We start from the raw sequence: 17,082 nt of genomic DNA on the forward strand, positions 1-17,082 counted from the left end.
AATCCCACATTTTCTGTTTAGTCTTCTTGGAACAGTGTTGCTCTTACGTCATCATTGTTTCCTCTGTCCCTGTCCTCCCTAGTTCCTGTCGTTTTTAGTAAATTTTGTGTTTATATCGTACCTTGTGCTTCCTGGGTTTTTATTTGGACAACCTTCCTTTGGCTAACTGCTTCCTTACACTGTGGTCCAACCCCTGTCTGCCCCCCACCCGCCTCCCACTTGAAATGAGCTAATTTATGTGGTTTTAAAGGCTAATGAGTTGCATGTCTTTTAGTGCATATTCCATTAAGCAATGTAGCATCCTGTGGTTTATAGCCCAGTATGGCCTATAGTATATTAACCAATAATTCTCTTGTCAAATTTGGTGGGTGCATTTTATCATCAGGTCGACATTATAGCTCAAAATACCAGCAATCTATACAACAATGTTTTTTTAAATACCCATTATATCCATTTAGACTATAGGAGGCTCTGCTATGATTCAATTGTTTACATTTTTCATATTTCATCACAGCAAAGTGTGGCAAGAATCATCATTTTTAAGAAGGACTCAGCAAAGCAGATGGCTCACTTTTGGTGTGCTGTTGATTTTACAGTATTTGGGGGATTGAAAAAAAGGGATTTCTTCAGTTGTTTTCTTATGAAATTCCCACTGAAAGGGACTGCGAAAAATGAAATAAATAGCTCCTAGTGATAGGATATTAAAACTGTTTTTGTCAGATCACCATAACTGTATGATCAGGTCCATATTAGAGCCCATATACCACTACCCAGCACATTAAATGTTGCTGAAAGTCCTTAACAATACTTCTTCTTTTGAAGATCTAGTTGTGCACCATTGGAAAACACGGAACTGCATTTCCTAAAATGGTGTGGCAGCCATCTATTCCCTACTAAAATGCAGATGCATTCACATCATTGTATTCATGGGGCACCATTCGAGGACTTTCAATTTACCAACTATATGTCATATTTAATATGACAACATAAATGCTCCAGAAATCAGAATTGAAAATGGCATCATAAAATTGTCATTTTTTTCATTGGGCCATTCAATAAACATAGCATAACAATGGTCAATAGAGCAGGTCTTTTGAAATATATATGGATTGCTCAATTTTCAATTGGCTTGGTTCATCATAAATATCTGAGATGCAATATTTTTTCACTGCAAGTTCAGGAATACTAATATTTTCCAAAAATCCATCTTGAATAAGACACATACATGTTTTTTGTATACCAAGCAGTTTGTAAATCTTTCAAGAATTCAGTGATTTATGAGTATTTTAGTTGAGAATGCACATCCACTCCCTTAAGACACATTTACCCTCATATATGTGGTACAATTTCTTTGAAGTGAACAACATTGTACTGACAGTGCACATTCTTTAGCTTGGTATGACAGTTGGGCAGCAAATCTAAAGGGAATGGTTTTAACACCCAGCAACAATGGTTAAAGTGATATTTTTGGGGGGCATGAAAAATGTAAGTTGTGGCATAGGAAATAAGAATGGCTTGAAATGTGTGAGAGATGCAGTGTGCGAGAGTTGAGAACCTAACAGTCCACTTTCAGCACGACCAGGGATTTGTGCTTTGCAGAGTAAATTGGCCCAGCTTTCATTGAAAAAAAATTAAAATGGGGCTTTTGGTTACTTAAATTTTGTCTTCAATACATATTATCATCATCCTCTCTAAACCTCCTCTGGTCTTACGATGGTTAATGTGTTTTTACATTGGAGATTCCATCTTCTAACTATTGGTCTTGTTTTCACTGCCTGTATTCACATTTGGGGATTCTTGCCAATCCACTGCAGATGTCCTGAAAATATGTCCACAAAGATCATCCCATACACTTTAAATTGCAAAACCTATCTGTTTGAAATTAATTTTAAGTTGCACTTAAAAATAAATGGCCTCTAAGTAATGATGACATAGCTGTGAAGAACAAAAGCAACGTCTGCTTCCAAAATTCAAACTCACCTACATTTTCTTAGGTATTTCTTTCTTTACATAAAGAATCGAAAAGCAATTCAAAAGTTTTACTTTAGCATACTCCTGTGACACCAACTACCTTTTTCCCATTCAACTTTATTTCGGTGCCACTTTCTGGAATGGAGGAAATTATGAAAAGAGCACAAAAATGTAACTTGATACATTTTTCAGAACATAGCATATAGGTTAAAGTGAAAAAAATGATGTATAAATATGTAAAAATGTTATATGAATACGGCTAAACCCTGTATATATAGGAAATATTAAGAATTTTATTCCACGGAAAGGTAACAAAAACAACCAGAGGCAATAAACTGAAAAAATAATTCAGGAGAGGAATTATTTTATCAAGTTTTGAGTGACATTTGACACATGAGCGCAGCCAGTAATTATATACTCCCCAGCATTTCATCAATACAAAGCTGGTGCAGTCCTATTTAGGCTTTTACTGTTCATTAATCAAAACTCAAACCATCAGCCTAAAACCCCTATTGATAAAAGCAGCTGTAAATAATTGTTTCTCTGTGGCGCTTGACATTCACAACCTCAGAGAGCTACAGAACCCCAGCAGAGCGTGAAGCTCTAGGCGGCCTGAGATGCTGTGGTGATGTCTGCTGCTTGCGTCAAATCCTGCAGAGTTTACAGTGACGACTGTTAATAAGATCCAGCGTGACTTCTGTTTGTCATTTCTCATCCCCCTGTCAGATCATTTGGGCAAATAGAGAGTACAGAGGGAATAAGCAATCCTCAAACTAATCTCCTGAACCAGTGTGCCTACACCAAATAATCCTGTTTGTCCTTGTGCTAATTGCCTCAATGTGAGAAATAAATCCATTGTGGGCAGAATGATAAATTTTATCCAACTTTTCACTTGTGCCCAACTTTTTGTAATTTGCAGACAGCAGTGATCTTTGTGTCTGTACGTCAATGCTGTACTTTTAACAAATGTCAATCTGTGTTTTGGTTTTGTGTGCGCATGCCTTTGACGGCATACCAGCAACTTAATGAGAACCTCGCCAAGCTTACGGCAAAATTTGAGAAAGCCACTGAGGACAAACTGAAGTCCCAACAGGAAGCAAAATCGACTGCACACACCATCTGCCTGGCAAACCGTCTGGTGAGGATATCAATTTTGCTGAATGCTTTATTCTAGCAAATGTCTGCACAATTCATTCATTCATTTTCCGTACCGCTTATCCTTACAAGGGTCGCAGGAGTGGTGGAGCCAAATGTGGCCAACAGGCGGGGACACCCTAAATTGGTGGCCAGCCATAACAATGCAAATTGATAGTCAGTCACTAAGTGCAGATGTGGGGAAAGCAAAAGGCCAATGGCCACTAAGCAGAATAGTTCGATTTTCTAGATCAGTCAAAGTTTTTTTCCACAGGAGATTTAGAATAATTGTCTTATTAATAATAAGACTTTGTTTAATATACTACTGAATATAATTTGGTTCATTTATCATTGGCTTACACCAGTGCTTCTCGATGATTTTCTGTTGCGCTCCCCCAAAACAAGAATTTAACATTTCGCGCCCCCCCAAACCAAAAATAGTAGTTTTATATAAAATTATAAGTAACCTCCTGAGCAAACTCTGACAGTAAGCATGCTACTGCTATCCACCAAGTAAATGTGCAATGACACTTTAAAAAGTATGGTTCTTAAGTCAAAAGCTCCCAGGTATCGCTTTTTCATTTAAAAAATGGGAGGAGCCAGTATAGTATTACTAACAGTTGTATTTACCCTGCTTTTTTTATTCATCTTTCCTTATTCTTCCTTTGTTTGAAAATAAATGAAAAATGAAAAGACACTATGTCCCACTATTTCATCCTAAGCATGTATTCATACCTATAAGTACTGTCTATTTGTTAAATTCAAATCCAAATGTTTAGCATCTCTCTTCCTCACACATGCAATTATATAATTCTGCTGACTGGAACAAAACAAACAAGAGGACTGTTGATGCTGTTAATCTAAATTGTTGTTTGGTAGAAAAATGCCTGACAGCTGCAATAATAAAAGAAAGTTTTTTCCCCCTTGTCTTCCAGTCAGTCACAGATATCAATGCAAATGTTCCCAACATGCTGATGTATGCAGGGTTTTTGTGATGTATTCTAGAGAAGTTAAACTTGGTGCCCAAGGGCAGAGTCACTTGATTTTGGAAAAGCTAGGATATTATGTTGAATATTGTTGATCCCTGGAGGAGAATGCCATCACTGCTGCAATAAAGAGTAAAGGTGTTGTTACATGAGCAGAGAGGCAGTAAAGAATATAACAACCCATTAAAAGTGGACCTGAAGGTGGCAAACTTGTTTGTGAGGATATTTTTTGTTCTGCTCTCTTCCATGATCGGACCTACAGATTAATTTATATTAGAATTTACTGGGAACCCTTTGGGAATATTTTCACATTGTGTCTTCTATTTCAGGTGGGAGGTCTCGCATCAGAGAATGTACGCTGGGTAGACGCTATTGAAAGTTTCAGAAAACAGAAAAGGATGCTGTGTGGAGATGTCCTCCTCATCACTGCTTTCATTTCCTACTTAGGATACTTCCCAAAAAGCTATAGGTTACATCTAATGGCTGAAAACTGGAGGCCTCACCTTACTCAACTCAGGGTGGGTAGTTTTTATCTGTTTGAGTGGTTGCCGTCAATGTCCATAAAGTTCCATAACATTTTAAGACAAAGAGTGCATTCTTGTAGACGGTGCAATTGCCTCCAAGGGTAAAGAACAGCACGTTTAATTTCCATTCATGGAAATCCACTCTGCACCCAAGGCACAACCTCTCATTTTACAAAACTAAGTCCCGGAAGCTTTTGAAAAAGCCTGTAGTACCAGATATTGCCCTGGGTCTGGCTACCTCGCTTGCAGAAAAGACAGTTTACATCCTTACTCTATTTTAAACTGCACCATCCAAATTAGTAACCTATTTATTAGCCGGTTCAAACTTTGACAATAAACTGTATGAGGGTTATTTTTTATTTATTTATGACAATTATTAAGTTTTTAATCTCAATAAATAATGAATGAGGGGGCAGGGGCACTTGCATTTCTTGAAATCTTTACCCGGATATCCAACTTGGGACACAGTTTAAGATTTGATACAAAAATGATATTTCTAAAACTGTTACGGCTGAATTGTAACATTGCTGTTCCTCATGAACGGATACCAGTTGAAGCGATATATATTGGGGCTCATAATTCTATTTTTACTTGGTGTTTTACATCAGAACTTTATATATTATACTCTCTCTATCCTGCTTTGATATTTTCATGAAGGTTCCCATTCCAGTAACATTTGGCTTGGACCCGTTAACTATGCTCACTGACGATGCTGACATTGCCACCTGGCAGAATGAAGGCCTACCCGCAGACAGGATGTCCGCTGAGAATGCCACCATTCTTACCAACTGTCAGCGCTGGCCCCTCATGGTGGATCCTCAACTCCAGGGCATCAAATGGATTAAGACCAAATACGGGGAACATCTGCATGTCATCCGCATTGGACAGAGAGGGTAAGATATAATAGATAGCTGTCTATTATAATGAGCTGTACATATTTTATCTTGCTATGTATTTTATATGAAAAGATACCTGGATGTCATTGAAAGAGCAATGGCACAGGGTGATGTGGTTCTGATCGAGAATTTGGAAGAAAACTTAGACCCTGTTCTTGGACCTCTACTAGGAAGAGAAACAATTAAGAAGGGCAGGTAAATACAAATACACTGTATTCTCAAGAGCAAATAAAGAAATTAAGGTTTCTTGCTTTAAATGCGCAATGTAAAATTTAACATACATTCATTCATTTTCTGAACCGCTTCTTCCTCACTACGATCATGGGGGTGCTGGAGCCTATCCCAGCTGCCTTTGGGTCAGAGGCGGGGGACACCCTGTATCGGTGGTCAGCCAATCGCAGGGCACAAGGAGACAGACAACCATTCACACTCACACTCATACTCAAGCCGCCAGGCCGCCTTAAAATGTATCATCGTATGTTAATATTTGGAATTTTTCCTCTATTTTCATTACCCAATTTCTATGATCTTTTACAACAAAATGTAATTTGCCAGTATAATATATATGGACCCTTTCCACAGCGTAGTTACTACATCACTTGCTAAAACAGTCCGGTTTTATGTGCTTTAGCTTGAAGTGGTCCACCATTTATTCATTCATACCACTTAGCCCCCACAAGGGTTGCAGGGGATGCTGGAGCCTATTGCAGCTAACTACAGGCACCAGGCAGTAGACAACTTGTAATTGTTGAACAGCCAATCGCAGGAAAGTCCAGACCTGGGATTGAACGATAGATCTCAGTACTGTCCACTTCAAAACATGATTGCATTATAAAATGGCACAGACACAGTTAATGTGTTACTTAATCATCAATTTAAATTTGTCATTCTTTGTCTCTTCACCCTTCCCTCAACTCAGTGGATGGGTATTGTTTAGTTCTCCACTCCCCGCACTCAATACTCATATTTCCATCATTTATAATTTATTTGCCATTTTGGAGGCAAATCATTTGCATCTTTGAAAACCAGCTTCATATCAAGGAAACATTTTTCAGCCAGTATAACTGAGCAGATGTTGCGAACCTGTGAAATGTAGGTGTGGCAGCATTGTTTTTCTATACAAATACCAACGGCTATTTTTAAATGTCACTGGCAGTTGTGTTTTTGTATCCCTAGTTTTTGCTAACTATGACAGGACCAAAAGTCTCCTGTCTAATAAAAATGTGTTTTTTCATTGTGATTGACAGTCACAGTCCAGGAAGATTGCTGGTGACAGTTATTTCAGCCATGGGTGTACTGTATATAGACTATATAAGTCTAGTTAAAAACTAAAGTGCACTGCAGAGTAAATAGTCTGAACCTTAAATTGGATTTTCTGGCCATTATATCCTGGCTTTCAAGGAGAAAATGTCAAGGGGAGGAGTGCAAGCAAGGGAAGACAAAACGGAATATTTGTTTGGATTTTTATTATTAGTATTGTAATATGTTGGTAGTTTAAATTACTCTTTGCCCCTCCCTCACATCCCCCTCCCCAGACATGGCCGTAAAAAAACAGAATGTCCCTGGCCCTATCATTTAAATGTCAAGGACTATCTTTTAATGTGCAAATACACATCACACTTCATCCGAGACATTCAAAATTTTACTATATCTCATCCATTTTAACAGGTACATAAAGATTGGCAACAAGGAGTGTGAATACAACCCAGGCTTCCGCCTCATTCTGCACACGAAACTTGCCAATCCTCATTATCAGCCTGAGCTACAAGCTCAGTGCACTTTGATAAATTTCACGGTGACGAGAGATGGGCTGGAGGACCAATTGCTGGCAGCTGTGGTGAGCATGGAGAGACCTGATCTGGAGGAGCTAAAGGTGAGGATGTCAGTGAGGGCACTGTAAAATACTATCGTCTGATCAAACATTCTAACTGCAAAGCGGAATTCCTGACAGAGCACTAATACGTAGAATGACACTGACACAAAGAGTGTTCAGACATGAAAGTGGTACCTTTCACAGTTATAAGGAGTTATTACAGAACTAAAACACAGTGCCATTCTTGAGTGTAGTACTGTCTGCTATATGGTGTTGAAAAGAAAATTTTCTGAGAGGCTTCATGGTCTTCCTTGAACCAGACATAGTAGCACTCACGCTCATTATTAGTCATGTTAAAACCAATTCATCAACAAAGAAGCAGTATATCACAAAGCTTTAGAAGGTCTGGTCTCTTTGAATTATCAACTTTCAGATGGTGCCTTTGATTAACGGCTCACAAAGTCGACGTGTGATAATTATCAGGATAAAAGTCTGTTGCTTTGGGAGACTGCTGCTGTTTTACTTGATGCTGGTCGATTGAGTTTTTTATACGATGGATTAAATGTGAGCAGAGCCGATCAAATTAATGCTGCATGACTAAAAAAAGTTTTGATCTTGTGTGATTGACTAGTTGTGAAGGTGATGCATAAATAAGTATCATTTATCAGTTGTACATATATACATTTTCTAGACTTAGTGACTTGTAGACTGTGTCGACATAACTGAATAGTGATGGTTCTGATTGAAACCAGCTGTATGGATGAAGTGTTCATTCGTGCTTTTACTGCTGCATGTAATACACACAAAATTAAGCTCACACTCCAGTCACAGAAATTTCAGACTTCCAAGCTGCTTGCTCAACACCTACCTTTTAGAGTTGGGATGCTATGTCACTAGGATTGAAGATAATTAGATGTACTGAAGTGGTGAAGGATCACAGCACTTGTTCAAACAAAGTGTGAGTATTTCTGTGGAACCATTGCAATGCCGCGGTACAAATGAAACATTATTCAGGCCTGGAAGAAACTAACTGGATCAAATCTTATTCTCAGGCCATATACCAGGAGTACCTTGGCAATCGACCCCTGCCCTAAAGAGATCACTTGTCAATCACTAAACTTACTGATAAGGACCAATGCCATTTACATCCACATTTCCCATATACAGTGGTACCTCGACATACGAGGACCCCTACATACGAGCATTTCTAGATACGAGTAAAATTTGTAGCAAATAATTATCTCTAGATACGAGAAAAATTTTGAGATGCGAGGAAGCCAGGTGGCCAAGACATGAGAGCCTGTTTATCATTGTAGCGCACTGTCTTTTTTGCCGCATCTCTTTCGTGTATAACAGATATCTACGAGCACTGGGCAGAGCGTTGCATTTTCCCGTGTTTTTTCCCCCGTTAGCCAATGCATAATACAAAGTGAACAACAATGGATCCAAAGCAAACAGGTGGAATGAAGAGTTGTGCAAAGAAAAGGCGAACGTTGACAATCAATATTAAGCACGAAATAATTGGAAAATATGAGAGTGGGGTACGCGTCACAGAGCTTGCTCGTTTTCATGGATGATATCGTGTCACTTGGAAATTCCTTGGGGCTCGAGGTTGATGAGGCAGATGTGAATAATCTAATCGCCGAGTACCACGAAGAACTGATGACACAGGATTTAATCGAGCTCCAGGAGAGTGTACATTTGGAGTTGTTGCGGGAACTCAGTAGCCAGGAGGAGGTGGACGAGGGGGACCGCCTGGCTACAAAGGATATCAAAGACATGCTAGCGAAGTAGCAAGTGTTTTCTGATTTTGTAGAAAAGAGGCACACTGACAAGCTGGCAAGTGGTCGCGCGTTATCGTATTGTGAGGACATTTGTGCGTGTCATTTTCGAAATATTTTGAAGGGAAGGCAAAAACAAACAACCCTTGATGCGTTCCTTTTAAAAACTCCCGCTGAAAGTCCGGGTGGAGTCAACCCTGAGAACAAAGGTAAAACAAATTAAAACAAAATTAGAATTCAGTTTTGTGTAAAGTTACATTATACGTACGTTTGAGTGTGCCTGTATATATTAATCCAAGTTAATTTAAATTTGTTTAGTCTGTTACGAGTGCATTGCCGTGGAAAGTCCCCCCCTTCTCTATGTCCCTCTCTCTCTACCCTCCGTGAAATCCGTCTAATTTTAGTTCTATTAAACACATTTTAGTAATATTAAACCACTAGTTATGTGTTACTTTGTTAATAGATGGCGAATTAGAAGAGATACAAAATTTTTTCCAATCCAATATCCTGTTTTTGGTGTTTTTTCAGAGGGTTGGAACAAATTAGTCATTTGTTTTTAGTTCATTTCAATGGGAAACGTTCGTTCGAGTTACGAGAATATCGACATACGAGCTCAGTCCCGGAACGAATTAAGCTCGTATCTCGAGGTACCACTGTACACATTTAAATTAACCTTACACCCAAAATGATAAGTTGTAAAGAAAATGGATGGCAAGAAGAAGCAGAAATACCATTGATGGCATTCCTTTTAAGCAGCTTAGTAAAAACTAGACAAAAGTTTTAAAAAATCACCATGAATAACACATAGTATTACTTCCATGAGCAATAAACAAAGAATGCAATGTTGTAGCAGTATTCACAGCGTAACAGTGTCACCCAATACTGTAATAATATGGGTCACTGATGTGTTCCATTAATTCATCAAAGGAATGGAACACTTTCCAACCTTTGTAAACACTATGTAATATTCAACCTGAAGTAATAATAGCATGCTGAATTCCCCTGTAACAATTTTAACTTCAGATGTTTTGCAACCATACATGTTATTATTATTATTCAAAATTAATTAACATAATTCAAGGTATACACAGTAAGTAACTGTCCACAATATGTTCCTTTTTACCCTAAGTAAGATAGCACTTTGGTTCCACTTAGTTGATTGTTAGCTGTACCTTTAAGATGTCACTGCCGGTGTACTTTTGAGGATTAATGAGCACCACATACTCATGAAGTCTATGACATAAGGCATGGATTGAATGTAAATGCAAGTGATTAAGTGAGAATATAGTGGATCAAAGCCCCAGAACCTAATGATGCTTCACACCCGTCTCATCAACAAATGTGCTCTTTTAATGTCAGTGTATCTAAAAGGGATTGGCTGGGGGAAATACAGTACCACGGCAATTAGACAAATCACTGATACACTTCGGCGGTTCCACTGACAAGTGCGACAACTTTACTCTTCGCTCATAACATTTGAGGCTGAAATGTTGTAGAGAACAGAAGTTAATATAACTTGGTTAATGGATCGAACAGACTTTCTGTCTACGTACAATATCGTTTTAACCCAAAAAATTTACTTATGCTCAACAGTATTTTATGAGAATATTTTTAAAATAATAGTTTTCAATTTTGTCAAAAAATAGAAACAGTGGTACCTCCAATTAAGAAATTAATTTGTTCCAGGCTTGGTTTCGTAAATTGATTTTTTTTAAGTACAGATGCGTTTTACATGAAAATGCCCCCAATTGGTTTCAACTATTCTAAGATCCCCAATTCTACCCCTTAAACTCTTTATAAATGACAAGCAGTGGTCCCTGGCTTCGCCAGTCCCACCTGCTTGTTTAGAACCAAAAGACAGTTGTTGTGCTATAAAAAAATTCTCTTCTGAAAAATCGGTTAGATGGGGCGGCCCGATGGAGCGATTGGTTAGCGCGTCGGTCTCACAACTCTGGGGTCCTGGGTTCAAATCCAGGTCGGTCCACCTGTGTTGAGTTTGCATGTTCTCCCTGGGCCTGCGTGGGTTTATTCCGGGTACTCTGGTTTCCTCCCAAATTCCAAAAACATGCATGGTAGGCTGATTGGACACTTTAAATTGCCCCTAGGTATGGGTGTGAGTGTGCATGATTGTCCCACTCCTTGTGCCCCATGATCGGCTGGCCACCGATTCAGGGTGTCACCTGCCTCTGGCCCGGACTCAGCTGGGATAGGCTACCCTAATGAGGATTAAGCGGTTCAGAAAATGAGATGAGAGGAGAAAATGGGTTAGATGAGAAATGAAAATTTCAGTTACACACATAGCAGAGCAAACATTTGTATACAAAATAAATCCGTGCTCAATCAAGCAAAATGTACAGATATGATATGAGAAGCAATTCAGCAGTTCAATTCAATCAAGGCAAGGCGTCAGTAGAATTCTAAAACAAAGTAGCACACAATATCAGTGTGAGGAATGTGTAGAAATAGAATTCTCTTTCATGGGGATCCTGAAAAGTGAAAGAAAACATGACTATTCTGAAGAGAGCTAAGGTTAAAATGAAGTTTACTCACCAAAAAACAAAACAGCAGCACCCACACAGTCAGCCCAATCCCATTGGAAACAATTAACACCAACATGAATTACCTAAATCATCTAAGCAGCAGCAATACTTTAAATGCACATTTACAATCATTTGATTGTGTTAACGATGACCATCAACTCGCACCCATAACTCTGCATCCATGCCCTGTTTACAAAGCACAGGAGGCCTAAAGACAGCTATACCTCGAAATGCAAATAAATCAGGGCCAACCAAGGCTACACATGAAGCCCACAGGAGAGCATGAGCATATCTACCGTGAAGCGTAGTCAAGATGGAAAGAAAACAGTTTTCCTGCACCTGGAAACTTGCCGACCAATCAGCCATATGGTGCATTTAGGGACATCATGTAAAAATAACGATCCATACATCAACTCTGCTTTCAGCTTTAACAAATACAAAGCTGGTGTTTACACACTTAGTGAAGGTGAATAAATTCAATCACTCATCTAATATGATCCGACAGCCGTTTCTGGCCACCATAAAAAAATTCAACTCTCTACGATGCACGATTTGGACAAACGTGAGAATCTTAACATATCCATCCATCCATAAATCACGCTTTGTAAGGAATATAGATAATGCCAATTTTGTATGAATTATATGCAAAAACACCTGCAAAGACATTTTCTTTTGGGGCAGATGATGATACATACACGAGTATGCAGGTGAGGAAGGAAGAGGAGGCACACGTTTGACAGTTTGGTAAACATACGTACACAAGCATGTAAACAACAACTTAAAATTATGTTACGTTTGGTGAAATATTGACACAATGACGTTTGCCTTTAAAGAACTATCATCATTTTTTTCTGTAATGCGCAGGGTATTTGTCATCAAGTTGGACAATAGGAAGACTCATGAACAGTTTGATAACAGCACACATCTCCTTGCACTAGGAATAACTTTGGGTGTAAATGATGACAGGGAAGAATAAACTGCATTAAGCACACACAAACATTTCAAGAAACATGTTAGAACTCTGTGAGGAACAGCGGTCGAAAGCACACAAGCCAGGAACTCACTCCCAGACCGGCTCCGCCATGGTTCAGGAAGAAGACGAAAAAGTTCCTGGAAAGGGGGCTTTTGGTTTGACAGTCGTGCTCAGAGTCCCCTGCTGGCAGCTCCACTGGGAGGCCACCGGTGTGTTGGGAGAGCACCTATATGACGACAATTCAAAAATGAAATACAGGATGCTACACGAGGATGTTTGATTTTTTTTGTCTTTACGAAATTGTGAATTCTTTCATTTCCAAAGACAAAATTTTCCTCGTTAAGGCCTTTTGTAACCTGAATATTTTGTATGTAGAGACACTTGTACTTAGAGCAGGGGTCCCCAAACCGGTCCTCGAGGGCCGGTGTGGGTGCAGGTTTTTGTTCCAACCGATCCAGCACAGACAGTTTGACCAATGAGATTTCAGCAGAAAACAAGAAGCACCTGACTGAGATCCACTGATTGCACTTGTAGGACACCAGATTGGTGAAAAGGTGTCCTCTTTCTGTGTTGGAGTGAAAACCCGTCTCCACTGCGGCCCTTTGTGGAATAGTTTGGAGACCACTGACTTATACCAATGTATATTTAAAAACAGGACATGCATTACATTAGTAAATTACTATTTTTAAGTCTGAACACAATAATTATCTTTCATTCATTCTTTCATTTTCCAAACCACTTATCCTCGCGAGGTTCGCGGGGAGTTCTATTCCAGCCAACTATAGGTACCAGGCGGGGGGACATCCTGAATCGGTGGCCAGTCAATCGTGGGGTAACTGACAACAATTCATGACTACCACTCATACCTAGGGGCATCTTATAGTGTTCAAAATCCTACCCTGCATGTTTTTGGAATGTGGGAGGAAACTGAGCACCCCGACAGAACCCACGGAGGCCCGGGGAGAACATGCAAACTCCACACAGGGAGGACTCACCTGGGATCGAACACCCAACCCCAGAACTCTGATGCCTACATGCTAATCACTCATTCATCGGGCAATAAATATCTATTCCGAAAATCTTTTTGATCATTACCTGGAATGATACGTATGCAATATGCAAATAGATCCTTTCCATCTCTCCAATCCAGCCAAAAATGTTCTTAAGCTGTGCTTATTTGTCTTCAACTTCCATGTGTTTTGCCATATTCTGACCCCGAGGCTTTCATCCTTAGATGAATCAGCATTTTTAATAAATAGAAGCATACACACTATATGTCAGGGTGCTCAAAGTCTTTACGTTCTAAGCAAAATTTAAGTGGAGCTGAGTTTGTTTAATAAGGTTTAATTAGCATTTAACTCAGAGGAAGGCAAATGCAAAAAAAAAAAACTTCTCCAACTCACTTGTCATTTTAATTAACACTGTAAGTTGAGAAGGGTGGCAGCCGAGAATAACCTTCATGAAACCACAGCCTGCAGAATCAAATGCCATTGTGGGTATATAAAGTGGACCAATATAAGACACCCCCCCCCCCCCCCCTATTTGTATCCATTTGTGCGACTTTGCACCATTTTACCTTTTATAAACGTTTGTGTTGCTACCGAACCATAATAGCTCTCATTTAACCCCACCAAATATGGGCTAAGGAGATTAAAATGTCAAGTTGGCTTTATGGTGGGTGCTCGAGGGGGGGGGGGGGGATCAAGTTACAACCTCTTGCCACATTTACTTTCTCTGCTCTTCCCTTCTGCACATATCAGCATGACTATATACTTTTCTTCTACAAAATTCATACACAAGATATTGTTCACTAATGAGAGTTAAAATGGTCTATTTCCCAAATTACCTTAACAGGGTTGTTCTGTGGCTCTTATTTGTCTCAAAGATGATAGATTGCCTACAAAATATTTAAATCCTAATTACTGTGTTCTGCTGACTGGTTAATTGTTTATTTTTTGCCTAGCAGGGGGTAATTGCAATTGCCAGTGGAAAGCAAATCGCTATATGGAGTCGAGTAATTGGATCTTTTGGGGAATATTTTGGGAGTGGGTTGAGTTTTCTCTCGAGAAGCACATGAGTGGGCAAGTAGAAGGTCACTGTTGACTCACACAGGTCATTATCTTCAGGTTAAATGTCCTCCATTCAAACCATTTTTGTCCTGCGCGTTCAAGTTATTTCATAAAAGGCCACTTATGACATGCACTTCTTCCAAAGGCTAACTTTCCCTCTTTTGAATGAGTGATGATAAATTCAGATACTCGTATAATGGAGAAGCTAAATTAGTTTTAACAATGCTGCAAAATAATTTTAATCACCACAGTGGGAGATGCTGTCATAAAGGGAACAATTAACCAGCATGATTTGCAAAACTCACTGCTTACCTGCTGTGATTTAAGATAGGTAATGAATGTTTTTTGTCAAGCGGCTCTGAAATTACTCAGAAGTGAGGTGAAACTGTGGCACTTATCTATCCCAACTATCAAATAATTGTTAAAAAAGAGACACCTTTATCCCCCAGTCATAATAACATACCAAAACAAGAAACTCTGTGATTGCACATATGGTGGACCTTTTTTTTCTTCAATAATGTACAATGGTATGAAAGGGTTTGGGCACCAATAATATTTTTTAAGATTCTTTTTTTAGAAGTCATTAATTCATTAGTTGTAGAGATGAGAAATTCCATTTAAATATTTTATTTGGCAGATGTAGTCACTCCAGACAAATTAAACCATGTGCATGAATTTGGGCACCCAAACACAATGAGGCAGAAGCTACAAATAACTATGATGGACAAAAAAAGGATGAAGAAAATTACCATTTTCTGTTGACTCTCTTCTCCCCACCAAACATCTAACTTTGAAAAGTTGAAGTAGCTCTAACTTGTTTTTTTTTTCCTTGAAGAAATACAGAAGCAAAGTTTGCGACAGAGCTTTATTCAAAAGTGAATACATGATATGGATTCAAACCATCCCTAGCCAATCTGTTGCTAGAATCGACACACCAAGGTTCAGGCTGCAGTGATTGGCAGACAATGGATATCAGCATCCAACCTGAAGTTGGCTAATCAGGCCCCAAGCAATTCCTTTTTTCCTCTGGCTAGCAATTAATCAGATATTGATTTAGTTCTGCCTTTTGCAAACCCTTCAGTATTATTGGAATATACGTATTGGCATGGATCCTTCAACATCTGCATGCACAGATCCAATAATATTGGACATTAAAAAGAGTCTGACATTTGTATTAGCTTACCACATAAAGTATGACATTACATGTATTCTGCATTTCTCATTTTAGTCCAATCTGACAAAACAGCAAAATGGTTTCAAAATCACTCTGAAGACATTGGAGGACAACCTGCTCTCTCGCTTGTCCGCAGCTTCAGGGAACTTCCTAGGTGACACTGTGCTCGTGGAAAAGCTGGAGACAACTAAATCCACTGCCGCTGATATTTTGGAAAAAGTATAGTATCAAATACATACACACACATACACACACACAATACAGTTGTGGTCAAAAGTTTACATACACTTGTGAAGAACATGATGTCATGGCTCTCTTGAGTTTCCAGTTATTTCTACAACTCTGATTTTTCTGTAATAGAGTGATTGGAACAGATACATCTTTGTGACAAAAACATTCATGAAGTTTGGTTCTTTTATGTCTTTATTATGGGTTAACAGAAAAAAGTGATCAAATCTGCTGGGTCAAAAATATACATACAGCAACGCGAATTAGCAATTTTGGCGACTTATTAAGTTGTGTCAGTGAAATGAGCTTCATAGCATTGCCTCTTAACTTCTTGTGAGTGATTATGAGTGACTACAGCTGGTGACCTCTCTGAGGCCATTTAAATAGGGCTCATTGGATGCAAATGCCCACAAACGCTACAATGAGAAAGTCAAAGAAACTCATCACGGATCTGAAAAAGCAAATCCTTGACTTGAACAAGTCAGGAAAGTCACTTGGAGCCATTTCAAAGCAGCTGCAGGTCCCAAGAGCAACAGTGCAAACAATTGTTTGTAAGTATAAAGTGCATGGCACTGTTTTGTCACTGCCACGATCAGGAAGAAAACGCAAGCCATCACCTGCTGCTGAGAGAAAATTGGTCAGGAGGGTGAAGATTCAACCGAGAATCACCAAAAAGCAGATCTGCCAAGAATTAGAAGCTGCTGGAACACAGGTATCAGTGTCCACGGTCAAGCGTGTTTTGCATCTCCATGGACTGAGAGGCTGCCGTGCAAGAAGGAAGCCCTTGCTCCAAAAGCAGCACCTTAAGGCTCGACTGAAGTTGGCTGCTGATCACATGGACAAAGATTGTTACGATCACGCTGCGACGTCGTGGCGCGATCGGGGAGATTCGGACCCAGTTGCGAGGAAGCAAAGGGAGGCGAGGCGTCCAGTTCTCATGACACTAGCTTTAATTACTCAAACGCTTTACAAAATAACAAGGGCTTGTATATC

General features: G+C 39.3%; 1 protein-coding gene across 2 annotated transcripts in view; it reads left to right on the plus strand.

Annotated features, from left to right (window-relative positions):
• dnah9 (dynein, axonemal, heavy chain 9) overlaps positions 1–17,082 on the plus strand; it is a 137,078-nt gene that overhangs the window by 87,793 nt on the left and 32,203 nt on the right. For both annotated transcript variants that reach the window (XM_077625613.1, XM_077625614.1), the window contains exons 59-64: positions 2,990–3,109; positions 4,421–4,609; positions 5,273–5,508; positions 5,584–5,706; positions 7,180–7,384; positions 15,916–16,080. In XM_077625613.1, coding sequence (XP_077481739.1) covers positions 2,990–3,109; positions 4,421–4,609; positions 5,273–5,508; positions 5,584–5,706; positions 7,180–7,384; positions 15,916–16,080 — 1,038 coding nt within the window. The remainder of the gene's footprint in view (positions 1–2,989; positions 3,110–4,420; positions 4,610–5,272; positions 5,509–5,583; positions 5,707–7,179; positions 7,385–15,915; positions 16,081–17,082) is intronic.

The sequence above is a fragment of the Stigmatopora argus genome, chromosome 18 (assembly GCF_051989625.1).
Source record: "Stigmatopora argus isolate UIUO_Sarg chromosome 18, RoL_Sarg_1.0, whole genome shotgun sequence".
Classification (NCBI taxonomy): Eukaryota; Metazoa; Chordata; class Actinopteri; order Syngnathiformes; family Syngnathidae; genus Stigmatopora; species Stigmatopora argus.